Genomic DNA, 14,772 nt, shown 5'->3' on the forward strand with positions numbered 1-14,772 from the left:
TCTTCCGAAGGATCCCCATCGAAACTAGGAAAATGGTCACTCAAGCACTTCTCACCAGCTGACTAGACTACGGAAACACCCTCTACACCGGAACCACAGCCAAATTGCAGAAAAGACTTCAAAGCATTCAGAACGCCTCCGCCCGACTCATCCTTGACATACCTTGACATAACCACATATCAGAACACCTGAGAGACCTGCACTGGCTCCCTGTCAACAAGAGAATCACGTTCAGTCTCCTCACTCACGCACACAAAGCCCTCCACAACCTAGGACCCAGCTACCTCAACAATCGCCTATCCTTCTACACCCCCACCCGCCAACTACGTTCGTCCAACCTAGCCCTCGCCCTGATCCCACGCATCCGAAAAGCCACCATGGGAGGAAGATCCTTCTCATACCTGGCGGCCAAGACCTGGAACTCCCTCCCCTCTCACCTCCGGTCTACCCAGAACCACCTCTCATTCAGGAAGCAACTCAAGACCTGGTTATTCGATCAATAACGTCCCCCTTTCCCTTAAGCGCCTTGAGACCCTCTGGGTGAGTAGCGCGCTATACAAATTTCTGACTTGACTTGACTTGACTTAACATCCGACTTAGAAAAATGCACTAAAGTGCATTTTTCTAAGTTTTCGCTATTTACCACGAAGTTACACTTCGCTGTAAATAGTGGCCAGAAATAGCGGCCAGAAATTGCGAATTCGCAAATATTAAATGGATAATGAATTGCATTTAAGGAATCTCAAATAGCGATTCCTTAAATGCAATTCCTCGCAAATATGCGATTTCGCAATTAGCGATTTTTGCATTTGGGATGATGAATCCCAAATGCAAAAATTGCGCTCGCAAAGGGCCAGATTCGCAGAATCCGGCCCTTTGTGAGCCGATTATTCTTTCATGAATCTAGCAGTAAATCTGTGCAAGATTTCCAATATAATGTAGTCTGCACAATCATTTATGTAATATCAGCACAGTTCAACAAATTGTGTCAGGGTCGCTGTTTATGGTATATGGTTCATTTAATGACCGATATCAAATTAAGTACTATATGGAAAGTATAAAACTATGTATTTTCTAATGCTGTAATACCTAAGGGAATCGATTGGGGCAAGCCAGACCTCCCATGCACTGAACTGGGGGTTTGTAGAACATGATGCGTCTGACGTTTGACAGATTTTTTACAATTTTTTCCCCAAAACTTGGCGATTCTCTCTAATTTCCTCAATCAAAAACACATCTCTGCCTAGGCTTGGCCCCCATGCTTTGCTTCTCTGCCCCTCACAGACATGAATCCTAAGATGCGTGGTATTTATTATAGGGATTTTGGCACCTCTTAGTGAAATTGCACAAATAACAGACTTCAGAAGAGTATCAACGGTGCTCAAAGGTGTGGAGAACCACTCAACTTCACAAACAATAAAGCCAAAGCTCTATATCAAATTAACTTAACTCCCAAGCACACGTTAAGTATTAAAATGGTTTCCCCTTTAAAGTAAGACACAATAATTTTCAAACAAAATTATAAACAGTCTCTTAGGTCCTTTCTTTTCAGGCTTTTATTCTGGTTCCAGCCACAGCCAACACGTGTTTCGTCACATATGGGGCGTAATCCCACAACTTCATCAAGGCTATAACTTTCAGAGTGTTGAGATTTTATATGTGGTGATACTTCCAACCCACATAGGGGTCCCAAATTAATTTCGTATTGCACTCGATAGAAATCGAAACGTGGTATGGGAGGCCATACTCTGCTAACTTGGAGAACTCTACGAAAGACGCATACGGATACGTGCAGCCAGACGATTTCCCTGGAATTACGTGATATTAATTTGGAACCCCTATGTGGGTTGGAAGTAAGTTAAGTTCACCTCACAGACATGTATGAGTTAAGTGCATTTTGGAAGCTTGTAAAGCAACTGAAAAAACAAACTGCAGGTTTAGGCTACCTGTCTTTTGGTTGCAGGGTTGTGTTGAAACATACCAAACCACACATTTTTTACATCTTTGCATCCTGAGCTTTCTAGTTTTGGATGTCAGGTCTCCCTCACCCGGATTGGTTGGCCGGAGGATCATGCTGAACTTGATATTTGTCAGATTGCAAGTATTTTTAACAAAATACAATAGCTCCCTTCTGTGTCCCTTGAGCAGGCAAATATCTCTGCCAAGACTTGATCTCGAACCTTTTACCCCTTGACATCTTGACTTTGAGAGTTTGTGAGTTTTTACACACATGATAAACTGGTTGAAGAGCATTTTTAAAATTTAGAACGCAACTAAAGCAAAATGCTGGCTTATAGGGCAGCTGTAATTTGATCACAGGTATGACCCTTCGACTATATCGAAATACACCACATCCACATATTTTTTTAATCTACACATTCTAAGGTTTGTTGTGCTGGATCCCAGACCTCATTTACCTTGATTTACATTTCATGAGATCAAATGAACATTACTTTTTTGAGATTTTAGCATTTTTCCTTTAAAATTTTTCCTCTCTTCAGTCTCTCTCATATAGGAACACATTCTGCCAAGGCTTGACCCACATCAGAGTTACTCCTCGTTTCTTGAGGGTGGAGGTATCAGACATGCATGGACTTTCAAAAGATTTTAGCAGGGTCCATATCCTAAACACAAGGGAACATTTATGAGTTTCCATAGGAAATGTTTGTAGCATTGAAATATGGTGTCGGGTGGTGCCCTGGGAAACATATCAATCCTAGATGTTTCCAAAAAGTAGAGACCTCAGAGGATCCACAGTTAAGTAGGTTATGTGAATCCCAGAGTGCATAAAAAATGTCAAAGTATAGGGTACAAAAAATCACAATTCCAGACCTTTTGCCAAAATTCATAAGTCCCACCCACCACCATTCCTACAATTCTCCTGATAAAAAGACTAACCGGATAGGCAATATTTTGACAATGCGCTGATCACATAGACTGCAGATGTTTACAGTTTTGGCGTGCTCTTGTCCATTATCATAAGCCCACTCAACACCTGAAGGACGCTTTTTATATTTAGAAGAATGGGAATATATGGTGGTGGGACATTTGCTGTGTCAACCCTTTACGTCTAGGAAAATTTATGGAATTCTGTTTTTTGACCAATGTTTAATGTTTGCTGTGCATTCTGGGTGCTGGCATCCACACAAGCCAAACCAACTGAACTGCTCTGGAACTGTAGTCTTCAGAATTTTCAGTGGTTGGTACTTTTTCCTAGACGCCAGCTGACCCCCTAAAATCAACCTAGGGCCTGGCTTCTTTCTTTTGCCATCCACGGTCACAGCTTAAGTTTTTCCAGTCATGGAAGATAAGCTCCCACACATGTGGGTACTGGTTTATTGAGAAGTAGTGAGGAAATACAAAACGGTGTCACATCTGCCATTATTTACAGAATGTCCCTATATTTTAGTTTCCTCTTGTAAATCAGTGTATGCAAAACAGTCTTTTAAATAAACAGCCTCAGATTTAATTGGCATTATGGATTTTCCCAGAATTCTGAGTAGTCAAAATGACAACCAATCTCTCAATTCAGAATTTTGTTGACATTTCAAAAATATATAAAAGTTGAAAACTTCCCCCAGTTTGTACACATTAGAGGTTTCATTATCAATTAATGCCTGGTCAGTAGACCAAACGTAAGCCACAATTCAATTGGTGGCTCTGGGTATTTTGGGCTTTTGAGCCAACTAAAATACTATACATTCATGCCACACACTTCTGTGCCCCAGCAAGGAGATAGATGTGTATTAGATATTTTCCTGGCTTAGGCAAATACCAAAACTGTGTCTAACTCTTTGCTAGGTATATTCAGACACAGGGCTTTAAGTGGGATGACAAAACTGGGGTGTCTCTCAAAGGGACGTGGCCAATGTAATTAAGGGCGTGTCTTAAAAACGCATAAGCTAAAAATCTGTGCTTTGCATAGTGTGCCACCCGACTTTTATTTTGCGGTTTCTGTAATTGCATCCAGATATATGATACAAGTAGCACAATACCTACAATAAGTCAGCACTATTAGCTTTGTCAATGGTAGTTAGTTGCATAAGATAAATAAGCAGTAACTATGGCTTGTATACAATATTGAAAAAGCTTCCACTTAAAGCCCTGGTGACACCACAACAATGTTGCTGCTCTGGAGTTTCAAAAAGAGAAGGGAAATCCAGAGAGAAAATAACTATTTAAAGGATGTCCCTTCCCCTACAACGCTCACCTGGCATGACGTCATGACGTTACTTCTCCACTAGTGAGAAGTGACCAATGTGAGCACATGCAGATCGATGTGCCTGCTGTCACTGCAGTCCGGAAAAAACTGACCGCCTGTGCCAGGGCACAAAACAGAGCCCGATAGGGACCCATTTCGAGGCCCACTTTAAAAAACTGCTGGTGCTCAGCACCCGTGAGGCCTGGCCCACTTAAAGCCCTGGCCAGACAGCGCCTTCTCACGATGCTTCTACAGAACCGAGTCATTCTCGGATCAAGGAGCTATAAGAGATGAATCAGGAAGTAGAGATTCGAGTCTCCCACATAAACAATCTACATCATAGCTGTTACTGAAGCACATTCGGGAACAGGATTCAAGGCCATGAATAGCAGTGGAATGTTTACACATAAAGAGTAGCCCCACCTCCCAAGAACTAGTCTAATTATTAAAATTCGACATGTATAGATCGCCCCAGGTATCAGACCTAGACCCAGGCCCAGGCCTAGGTGGGTGCTCTGAAGATTCCACAGTACCTCACCAAATAAGATTGTGTCTGAGGGGCAGGACCTTATATCAAGCCTGCAAAGAACAGTGGGCACATAAATCTGAACAACCACCTGATACAGGGGCGACATCTCCCTTTGGGTTTTTAAATGTCTTCCCAGAACTTCAAACATCATCCATAAGACATGTGTGGAACCCAGACAAGACTGGAACGTGTTGCTGTGATAAGTGGGCACAAGTGAGCAAGGTCAGTAGGACTGAAATGATGCATTGACCCGCGCTGGCACCTGCTCGTTCATCAACTTTTATCCCAGGGTTCTTTACATGGAGGAAGCGGCCCACTATATGTCCAGGAGTCCCTCACTTCAACGAGCATCTGTACACACCCAAACACTGCAGCATTTGTCAACCTCTGTCCCCAACCCAGGGAAAAGGCGGCACCCACAAGGCACTAGAGAGCGTGGTGCCAGCTGGCATCACAGACGACCCATCGAAACATTAAACTGTTATCATTATCTTCTTGCACGTTAAAATATTCTCCACTGCTGCTATACGACTGATGCTGGTAAGAGTTAATGAGGAGACTGAAGGATACAGTTGTAGGAGCAGATTGCAAATTGTTGCCCTAATGGTTAATTAGCAGTTTCGGGTTACTATGTTAATGCTTGCAGCACGGGTTCAGCAGACTGCAGTATGATCCAGCAGCATGTGGGGTGATTTGGAAAGCGTTATGTTTGCTCCACAACCAATGCCTTTTGCAGAAAGCAAACTCGTTCCTGAGCGTGAAACCCGTATCAGTAAGAACACTATTCATTAAAAAACACGACTTCCAAGAACAAGCGGTGATTTCAGTGACTTGATGCTGAGAGTCGATGCATCTCAATGTCATCGTCACCCAGGATCTCTCAAGCAGGCAACATGCAAGCAAATGAACCAATAAAATCAAATGCGTGCATATGGCGCTTTAAAAAGATAGCCAATCCTTGATTTCGAAGTTATTCAACTCCTCTAAAACAACAACACCATTAGTGTGACTTTCAGAGAGACATGAAAACAAAGCGTAAACAGTTAGCAGCTGAGTCCATGTCTTTAGGGAGTTTTTTTTCCAGTCATCGGCCTTCATTTAACTACCCACTGGATTATGGGAGTTGTAGTCCCGGTCAACCACCCGGTAAGCTTAAACACAGAAACAGTACAATTGGTAGTTCTTCATAATCATGAGAAGGGATCTGTTTGAGCTGCATGGACGCTCCTTCCACTGAACCAGGGCTCTAGTCACTCGTCTTCTGCTGAGCAGCGCCTTACCATGCTGAAGCCCCGGGATCGACGCTATCCAGGTTCAATAGAGAGGTTCCTGGACGTCAGTCCTAAATCTGCACCCGGGCTGCAGAGCCGCACTCATCCCATGTGAAGCCAACGAGTGACAAGCACCGACCACTGACCTGGCAGTATATGGGAGAGAACGATTTGGACCCAATGCAAATGACAGACGCCGCAAGTGGAATGCGTGACCTTTCATTTTCTGAACTTTCTCTCCCATTCAGAAGATGATTTAAGAGGGAACGTTTCGGCCTTTTATTTAAGCCTGAAAAAAGCGCCTTTCCAGACGTTTCCATACGAGGAGCCTCGGCTGGCCCTTTCTTCCCCGAGTGAGAGGCGCTGTTAGATCATGCTGAGCACACAAAGGCAAACTCTGTGCGGACCAAGCGGACACTTCCGCAGGCCGAGGGGAACAAGGCCCGTCTTGTGAGCGGAAGCAAAGGGCTCGACCCCCCTGAAGCGTCCGCAGCCCCGCTAGGGGACATGTCTTCAGGGGTTCCCGTCACTGGGCCTGTGTACAGGCCCGGGCCTGTCTGAATCAAACACCAGGACAGGCAAGAGAGCGATTCGAAATTAAATGCTCTCATTAAAAAGCTATAAATACCGAGTCGGGTGGAAGCGGTCTGTCTGAGGGAAGAAATGTCGTTTAACAATTGTACTCCTCGTAGAACCAAAGTTAAAAGAACATCGTACCTTTCTGATCCTCCTACTGCGCAGCCGCCCATATCTTGAACTATTTACATAAGGACTGCGCAAGTCCAGCACAGAGGACAATAAAGCGTCACACTCTCAGAGAGGGATCCTTGTCATCTGGTGTCAAAACACTGGCAGCGTGACAAAGCCGGTCAAATCACTCCTTGACGGACTAATTGACAGCACGTGTGAAGCGCCCATCGCCTCGCGGTCTCTCTTGGAGCTCAGTCTTATGAATTGCCAGGACAACGGTGTGTTGGGCTTTTGCTCAAAGTAGGTCAGAAAACAGAGCGGCCGAATGCCTCATCTCCAAGGGGAGAGGGTTCTAAACCGATCGGACTTGAGGACAAACACTGACCACCTTTAGTGGGAGGGTTACATTTAGAGGCCTTAAACTGGGGCTTATCTAGTCCTCAAATGCCTACATCAACTAACATGAGCGGACTGGAGCAGGCACTTTGTTGTAGGGGAAAGATACAACGATGACCAATAGGGTCCTGAGTATAAATATTCATTCTTCACACCCGTTTTCTTTTCCAAAACGGATAAAATTCCTGAATCACGCGTGGTCCTCTTCACCAGCCGAGAACGATTTCTCACTCTGCTTCCTTCTTCCTTCTTCTCGCTCTGCTAGCCAATCATCGCCAAATGTTGTAGGGGAAAGATACAACGATGACCAAGAGGTTATGAAAGAGATAATGAATATTTATTGTTAAGTTACAGAGATAAGCTGGTGTCCCTCTCCAGGCTAACAGGCAACGGCCCCACTAAGCAAAGAGAAAGAACACAACTACAATGAAGAATCTAAAAGGAAGGCACATGTTAAAGGGACAGTGCAACGAATATAATATAAATACAAAAACAAGATACAACACACTTAAGGACTAGACAAGTGAGTGCTGCTGGCCACATGAACTCAATGGAGAACTAGCCGAGCTGCTGATACGTGATTTTCATGCCCGATCCAGTGCCCTTCACTTTGAGTGAATGCCAAGAGCAGGAAGGAAGTAAACTTTAAGGCAGATGAGTTAGAGGATGTAGGATGTGGCCAGTTTATGTATTTGCACACGTAATGTTCTATGCAGTGCCAGGTCCCCAGAATGGTATTCCAGAGAGCGGTTCAATCGGGGAACAGATTTGCAATGGGATCAAGTGTGCACAAAATTAGTATCTGCGGACACGGGTAATGGGAGAGTAACAGAACAGTAACTTGCGGGGCTACACAGCGTATTAGACACAAGAGCAATTAACGAGTACCATACTGACAATAAGTTGCAATAGTAATAGCAGAGTATACAACTTGAATTACAACTAAATGCATTTCTATGCATTCAAATAATGACATAAAAAAGTCACATCTAGTAACTATTAGCGGTCACTGCTTTGGGTTTACAAGCAACTAAGGCAGGGTCAGTAGTGATCAGTGAACCTCTTGTTATTTTGACAGGTAATGAAAGGCGTAAAAAGAGCTATGCAAGCTCTGAATATCAAAACAAGCACACGTTGGAAATACATTATAAAGACCTAATCAATCGAAGCAGAGGCTAGCAGTGTTGAAAGTAGAGTGAATAAAAAAAGGAGTAGCAGCATAAGTGTGAGAAATATAAGGAGGAGAGAGTAATAGGAAGCACAATAAGGAGGAGCAGTGTAAAGCTTAACAGAGTACGACCTTACAGATAGAGTGAGAAACAATAGGGTGATGTAGGAGGCTACTGGAGGGAAGGGAGGAGTAAGCACACCCAGGAGTTACAGCACATAGATCAAGGAATCTGCAGTGAGCAAGGTATGCAAATGCATGATCTTGAACAAACATGATGAATAGGTTTCCTAAGGAGCAGTTTCTTTTAGAGTGATTTCAACATTTTAAAAGAGGCCGCATTACGAGGTCAAGAAGGAGGGCATTCTAGATCCTGCTTTAGTTGCTAAGGAGGGATCGGTGAAATGCGGCATCCTTCATAAAGACCAGAGTGGAGAGAGATCTTCTGCCTTTGGAGAAGAGGGTGTCGGTCCTTCATGTATAGGTAACTTCTGTGAGAAATATCTTTGTGTGTGAAACATCCAATACTCATGGAAACATTTACATAATTTGGGCCAAGTTGAGGTAAGCAAGCGCATGGGTAAAATGTTCTGTTCTGGTGCGGAACCAGGAAGTAGCATAAAGAACACATATAACTGGGAAGAGTTTGTTTTTCACCAGGGTGGTTAGGAACAGAGTCGAGAAGAGTCAAGTTGGCAAATAACCACGGTCTCAACTGCTACCTTAGATCCTGAAGGAAGACAAGTGTTTTACATTTCAGAGTTCATGAAGCTGGCTCAGACTGATTCAGCCATAGCCATATCTTGGATGTGCCCCTTGATATTTAGATTTTTGTCATCAAGGTGGGAGGAGGGGGCAGGAAGGGGCAGCAACGCAAACAAGGGGCGGGCGGAAGGGGGCAGCAACGCGGACAAGGGGCGGGGGAGGGGGAGGGGGCAGCAAGGTGTGGGAGGGGCGGGCAGGAGGGAGCAGCTGGGTGTGGAAGGGTCGGGAGGGAGGGGGCAGCTGGGTGTGGAAGGGGCGGGAGGGAGGGGGCAGCTGGGTGTGGAAGGGGCGTGAGGGAGGGGGCAGCTGGGTGTGGAAGGGGCGGGAGGGAGGGGGCAGCTGGGTGTGGAAGGGGCGGGAGGGAGGGGGCAGCTGGGTGTGGAAGGGGCGGGGGGGAGGGGGCAGCTGGGTGTGGAAGGGGCGGGAGGGGGCAGCTGGGTATGGAAGGGGCGGGAGGAAGGGGGCAGCTGGGTGTGGAAGGGGCAGGAGGGAGGGGGCAGCAACGTAGGAAAGGGGCGAGCGGGCTGGAGGGGGCAGCAATGCGGGAAAGGGGCGGGCGGGAGGGGGCAGCAAGGTGTGGGAGGGGCGGGCAGGAGGGAGCAGCTGGGTGTGGAAGGGTCGGGAGGGAGGGGGCAGCTAGGTGTGGAAGGGGAGGGAGGGGGCAGCTAGGTGGGGAAGGGGCGGGAGGGAGGGGCAGCTAGGTGGGGAAGGGGCGGGAGGGAGGGGGCAGCTAGGTGGGGAAGGGGCGGGAGGGAGGGGGCAGCTAGGTGTGGAAGGGGCGGGAGGGAGGGGGCAGCTAGGTGTGGAAGGGGTGGGAGGGAGGGGGCAGCTAGGTGTGGAAGGGGCGGGAGGGAGGGGGCAGCTAGGTGTGGAAGGGGCGGGAGGGAGGGGGCAGCTAGGTGTGGAAGGGGCGGGAGGGAGGGCAACGCATGGAAGGAGTGATGTGAGGGGGCAGCAACGTGGATAAGGAATGGGTGGGAAGGGGCAGCAATGCGGGGAAGGGGCAGCAATGCGGGGAAGGGGCAGCAATGCGGAGAAGGGACAGGCGGGAGGTGGTAGCAACGCGGAGAAGGGACTGGTAGCAACATGGAGAAGGGACTGGTAGCAACATGGAGAAGGGGCTGGCAGCAACACGGAGAAGGGGCTGGCAGCAACACGGAGAAGGGGCTGGCAGCAACACAGAGAAGGGGCTGGCAGCAACACAGAGAAGGGACTGGCAGCAACACGGAGAAGGGGCTGGCAGCAACACGGAGAAGGGGCTGGCAGCAACACGGAGAAGGGCAGATAAGTGGGAGGGATCATCAACATTGAAAAGGGTGGACAGGTGAGATGGGGCAGGAGCATGGAGAAGGCACGGGCGGGGGGGAGTGAGCAACAATATGGAGACGGGCCGGCAGGGAAATGGAAGAAGAAATAGCATCTCAATCACAGCACGAGCAGCGGACGGACACTAATCAAAGTAAAGCAATCTGTGCTTGGTCCATTCTCCACAGAAAGAAAAGAAAATTATGCATGTCATGTGTGGGTCAATTAGAATGCAGCAAAGCTGAGTGACAATGCAGCAAATAAATGTTAAGCAATGGATATGTCCAAGTCCTTTATTGAGAATATAAATCTTCCGGCGACAGCGCATGGTTTGTCAGCAAGCAAGACCTAAGAAAGGTCTGTTCAGTATTATTAATCATACAAATCATTTGCTGCCACAACAACTTAATGCACATGGCCCAGCATATGGACAATAGATCTATATCAATTAGGGAGTGTGCTTGGTTCACTCCCTAGACTCCAGAGCCAGTTTCTGGGTCTGATGGTCAGTGATGAGACCTAGGATTCAGTGCTCATGCAGGGTTATCATGTGTGGAGAGAAAAATTATCAGGATACTAAATAAGCTGCAGCTGGAGTTATTCTGGGCAGGGGTGCATGTCTGTACTACCATGCAGAGGAAATTCCCACTGCTACAAATTATTTTTTCTTCTTAAATTGTGATTGGGATTCCATCATAGTTACATTCCTTGGCTTAATTCTGTGCACAGACTAGGATTTAACTGAGTTCAGGGATGCCAAGGGGGAGCTCGAAGTCCATGTGGTACATTTCCCAGACTTCTGATTATCTGCCAATCATGTGCAAGAAAGCCAGCATTTCGTCTGTTGCCCAGAGTTGTTCTTTCATAAACGATCGAATTTGACATTATTAGAGTGTTTGGGCCAATAAGCAGCCTCCAAACCTCACTATTGTTTCTTTGCAATTGGTGTGTCAGTTTAATTTACTGCTAACATTTGAGAAAGGCTCAATCTATTTCAGTGGTATTCTAAATTCCCTGAGTACCGTAAATATTGATATGACTGCAAAGCTTGGTGTAACTGTAATTCAAAGCTAAAACCGATTTCATGCACAATTGACGCACATTACTGAGTCTTGCAGCCCACAACATTGGCTGTCTTGTCCGAAAATCTGTGGACATTAGAATCCCGATAAAACACTATTCGCCCCACAAAATATTGTTTTACCTTTCTCAGGTTGCCTTAGGAGGGATAGTTAAAAACCTTCTTGAATGGAAGTGTCAATCAAATGTCTTCTTCCGGGCATTGTAAAGGCAGCCACTAAGAACCTTCTGTATGCCTTATCCCGGATTTTGGGGACTGGGAAAAACATTTAATCTCTTTTTGCGACCCTGTTAAAGTTGAACATATATTTCAGAACTGTCTGGCATAATTCCAGCTCACACTTACCACCTGCTCAGAACAGGTGGTAACTGTAAGAGAGGAGACTGTGAAGAAGTTAGCACACTGTAATGGGTTTTACTGTTGTGGATTCACCACTCTGCCTATACCATGTAACTCATAAACCAGGCCTAGGTAGCAGGAAAGACTTAAAAGAGGTAAGTACTGAAATACTCTTTAAAAAAAAAAAAGGGCACACTTGTGCATCAAGAATCAGCAAACCTAGTTATACACGTGCCCGAGAAATCCTCAAATTTTAACTAAAGATGTAGAAGGAAGTCCTTTCGGGAGCTCCAAAGTGAACAAATGCATCAAATAATTGTGAACGGATACTGTTAGACGGACCGGGAGGGTCGGCCGAGGACAAGGGGAGAGGTCTCCGGGGAGAGCCGTCTCCAGCGATCGTACAGACGAGTAACTTCCCCCCCACAGAGGTACACCACACAGAAGTAAGGTTTAACGTTCTTTATAAGTAATTCGATAAGTACGGTGGAATGGTACAAGGAGGTCTGGACTCAGGGGTCCCCTCGATTCTAGTCTCTTGGTTTGGGGAGAAGGGGTAGCGGGACAGTCTCGTTACCAATCTGGTAGATGCGATGATAAGATGGATAGCTCACAATCCTCGAGCTCGGCGTTCTAGATGATCGGGCCGCGGCAGAGCCAGCAGGTCCCGAGAAGGTGGTAGTTACAAACGGTCCGCGGCCACGCCAGCAGGTCCCAACGAGGATGAAGGCTTCAGAAGGTTGCGGCAGCGCCAGCAGGCAAGACGGTAGTTCGCAAGGCAGGACTACGGCAGCGCCAGTAGTCCGTCAAGGATGAGTTCTTCACTGCGTCTCTCGACTCCAGGATACAACTGCCTTCCTGCTCTGGAGCTGCCCCAGTTATAGGTCTGGCGCCCTTTGATGTCCGGACCCTCCCACTTGGAGGTCGGGAGGTCCGGGATGAGGGAGTCCAGACACCCAGCAGGGGGGTGGAGCCAGCGCCTGGGGGCGATCGGCACCTGGCAGGGGAGAGCTATCGACACTTCTTTCTCCCATTGACCTGCCAAGTGGTCCGTTCACCTCCTGGGTGGATGGTGGTGCCGAGATGTCGGGGCCTGGCCAGGCCCAGGGTTAGGGTCGATCGGAGGCCACGCGGCCTCGTGGTGCAATGTCCAAGATGGCGCCCAGGCCGGGCGAGGGGGCCGGTAGTGATTTGGGCCCATGATGCAGGGATGTCCGGGGGCAGGGGTCCCGTATGAGACGGGGAGCGGGTGGTTACTGTGGGTTACACCTGGAGGGCCGGGCTCGGGCCTTGTCATGCGGGGAGGGAGCAAGCCCTTCACGTGGCCTGTCCAACATGCGTCCCCCCCAGCTGAAGGCGGGGAGAGTCACCCATCCTCTTGGGGACTCTCCTCGTCGAGGCGGAAAAAGCGTGACAGGCCATCTGCGTTGGCGTGGTCTTGCCCAGGTCGATGTTCCACAGTGAAGTCCATCCCCTGCAGGGAGATGGACCAACGTAATAGTTTTGGGTTTTCCCCCCGCATCTGCATCAGCCACTGCAGGGGCCGATGATCTATCTGCACCCGGAAGTGGGTACCAAAGAGATAAGGCCAGAGCTTTTTGAGGGCCCACACCACTGCGAATGCCTCCCTCTCGATGGTGCTCCAGCGTTGCTCTCGGGCCAGGAGACGTCTGCTGATGAAAGCCACTAGTTGGTCAAGTCCTTCGGGATTCAACTGGGAAAGGACTGCCCCAATGCCATGGTCGGAGGCATCCGTTTGGACGATGAATTCCCGACTGTAGTCGGGGGCCTGGAGCACAGGGGCGGAGCACATGGCGGCCTTCAGCTTCTCGAAGGCCGCTTGACAGTCTGGGGTCCAGTTGACCTTCTTTGGGTGGTTTTTGGATGTGAGTTCCGTGAGGGGCCCCACAATGCTGCCATAGTCCCTCACGAACCGCCGGTAGTAGCCTGTGAGTCCCAAGAAGGTGCGGACCTCGGTCTGGGTGATGGGGGGCTGCCAGGACTGGATGGCAGCGATCTTGAGTTGCAGAGGGGCCACCAGACCGCTTCCCACCTGGTGTCCGAGATAGGTCACGGACCCCTGGCCAATTTGGCATTTGCTGGCCTTGATCGTGAGGCCGGCTCGTTGGAGGGCCTGCAAAACCTCTCGGAGGTGGTTGAGGTGGTCGGACCAGTGGCAGCTGTACACAGCGATATCGTCCAGGTAGGCAGTGCTGAATTCCTCAAGTCCCGCCAGGACCTGGTTCACTAGCCGCTGGAAAGTTGCTGGGGCATTCTTCATGCCGAATGGCATGACCTTGAAGTGGTAGTGGGCATCAGGAGTGGAGAAGGCAGATCGTTCTTGGGCCCTGGGTGTGAGACCGATCTGCCAGTAGCCCGCTGTCAGGTCGAAGATGCTGAGGTAGCGGGCAGCTCCCATGCGGTCGATCAGTTCATCTGCTCGGGGGATGGGATGTGCGTCGGTTCTGGTGACAGCGTTCAAGCCCCGGTAGTCGACGCAAAACCGGAGCTCAGGAGTGGTGCCGGGGGCGGCCGCTTTGGGGACCAGTACCACTGGGCTGGCCCAGGGGCTGTCTGAGGGCTCGATGACCCCGAGCGTGAGCATTTTTGACACCTCCTCCTGGATGCAGGCCCGTACCCGATCTGGTACGCGGTAGGCCCGATGTCGGATAGGGGGACTGTCTCCAGTGTCCACGTCGTGCAAGCACCAGGGGGTGACCCCTGGGGTGAGGGAGAACAGGGTTGCGAACTGCAGTAGGAGGTCTCGGCAGCCTTGGCGCTGTTCCGGGGTGAGGGCCTCTGAGAGTCGGACCCCGTCCACGGAACCATCTTTCTCCCGAGTCCGTAGGAGATCAGGGAGTGGTTCGGAATCCTCTTCGGCTCCGCTGTCTGTCGCCATCAGGAGGCAGAGCTCCGAACGCACAAAGTGGGGTTTTAATCGATTGGCGTGGAGGACCCGGAGGGGGTTCCGTGCAGATTCCATATCGATGAGATAGGTGACAGGGCTCTTGCGCTCGACCACTTTGA

At 48.7% G+C, this 14,772-nt stretch overlaps 1 protein-coding gene across 2 annotated transcripts in view; it reads right to left on the bottom strand.

Moving 5' to 3' along the window:
* GAS7 (growth arrest specific 7) overlaps positions 1 to 14,772 on the bottom strand; it is a 1,296,657-nt gene that overhangs the window by 949,394 nt on the left and 332,491 nt on the right. Inside the window, exon 1 of one of the 2 annotated variants that reach the window (XM_086930552.1) lies at positions 6,011 to 6,118. The exons of the other annotated variant lie outside the window; for it this stretch is intronic. Within the exon in view, the coding sequence (XP_086786678.1) occupies positions 6,011 to 6,013 (3 nt within the window). The 5' untranslated portion in view covers positions 6,014 to 6,118. Of the gene's footprint in view, positions 1 to 6,010; positions 6,119 to 14,772 lie in introns of those variants that run through there. 2 annotated transcript variants of the gene reach the window in all.

The sequence above is a fragment of the Lissotriton vulgaris genome, chromosome 7 (genome assembly GCF_964263255.1).
Source record: "Lissotriton vulgaris chromosome 7, aLisVul1.2, whole genome shotgun sequence".
Classification (NCBI taxonomy): Eukaryota; Metazoa; Chordata; class Amphibia; order Caudata; family Salamandridae; genus Lissotriton; species Lissotriton vulgaris.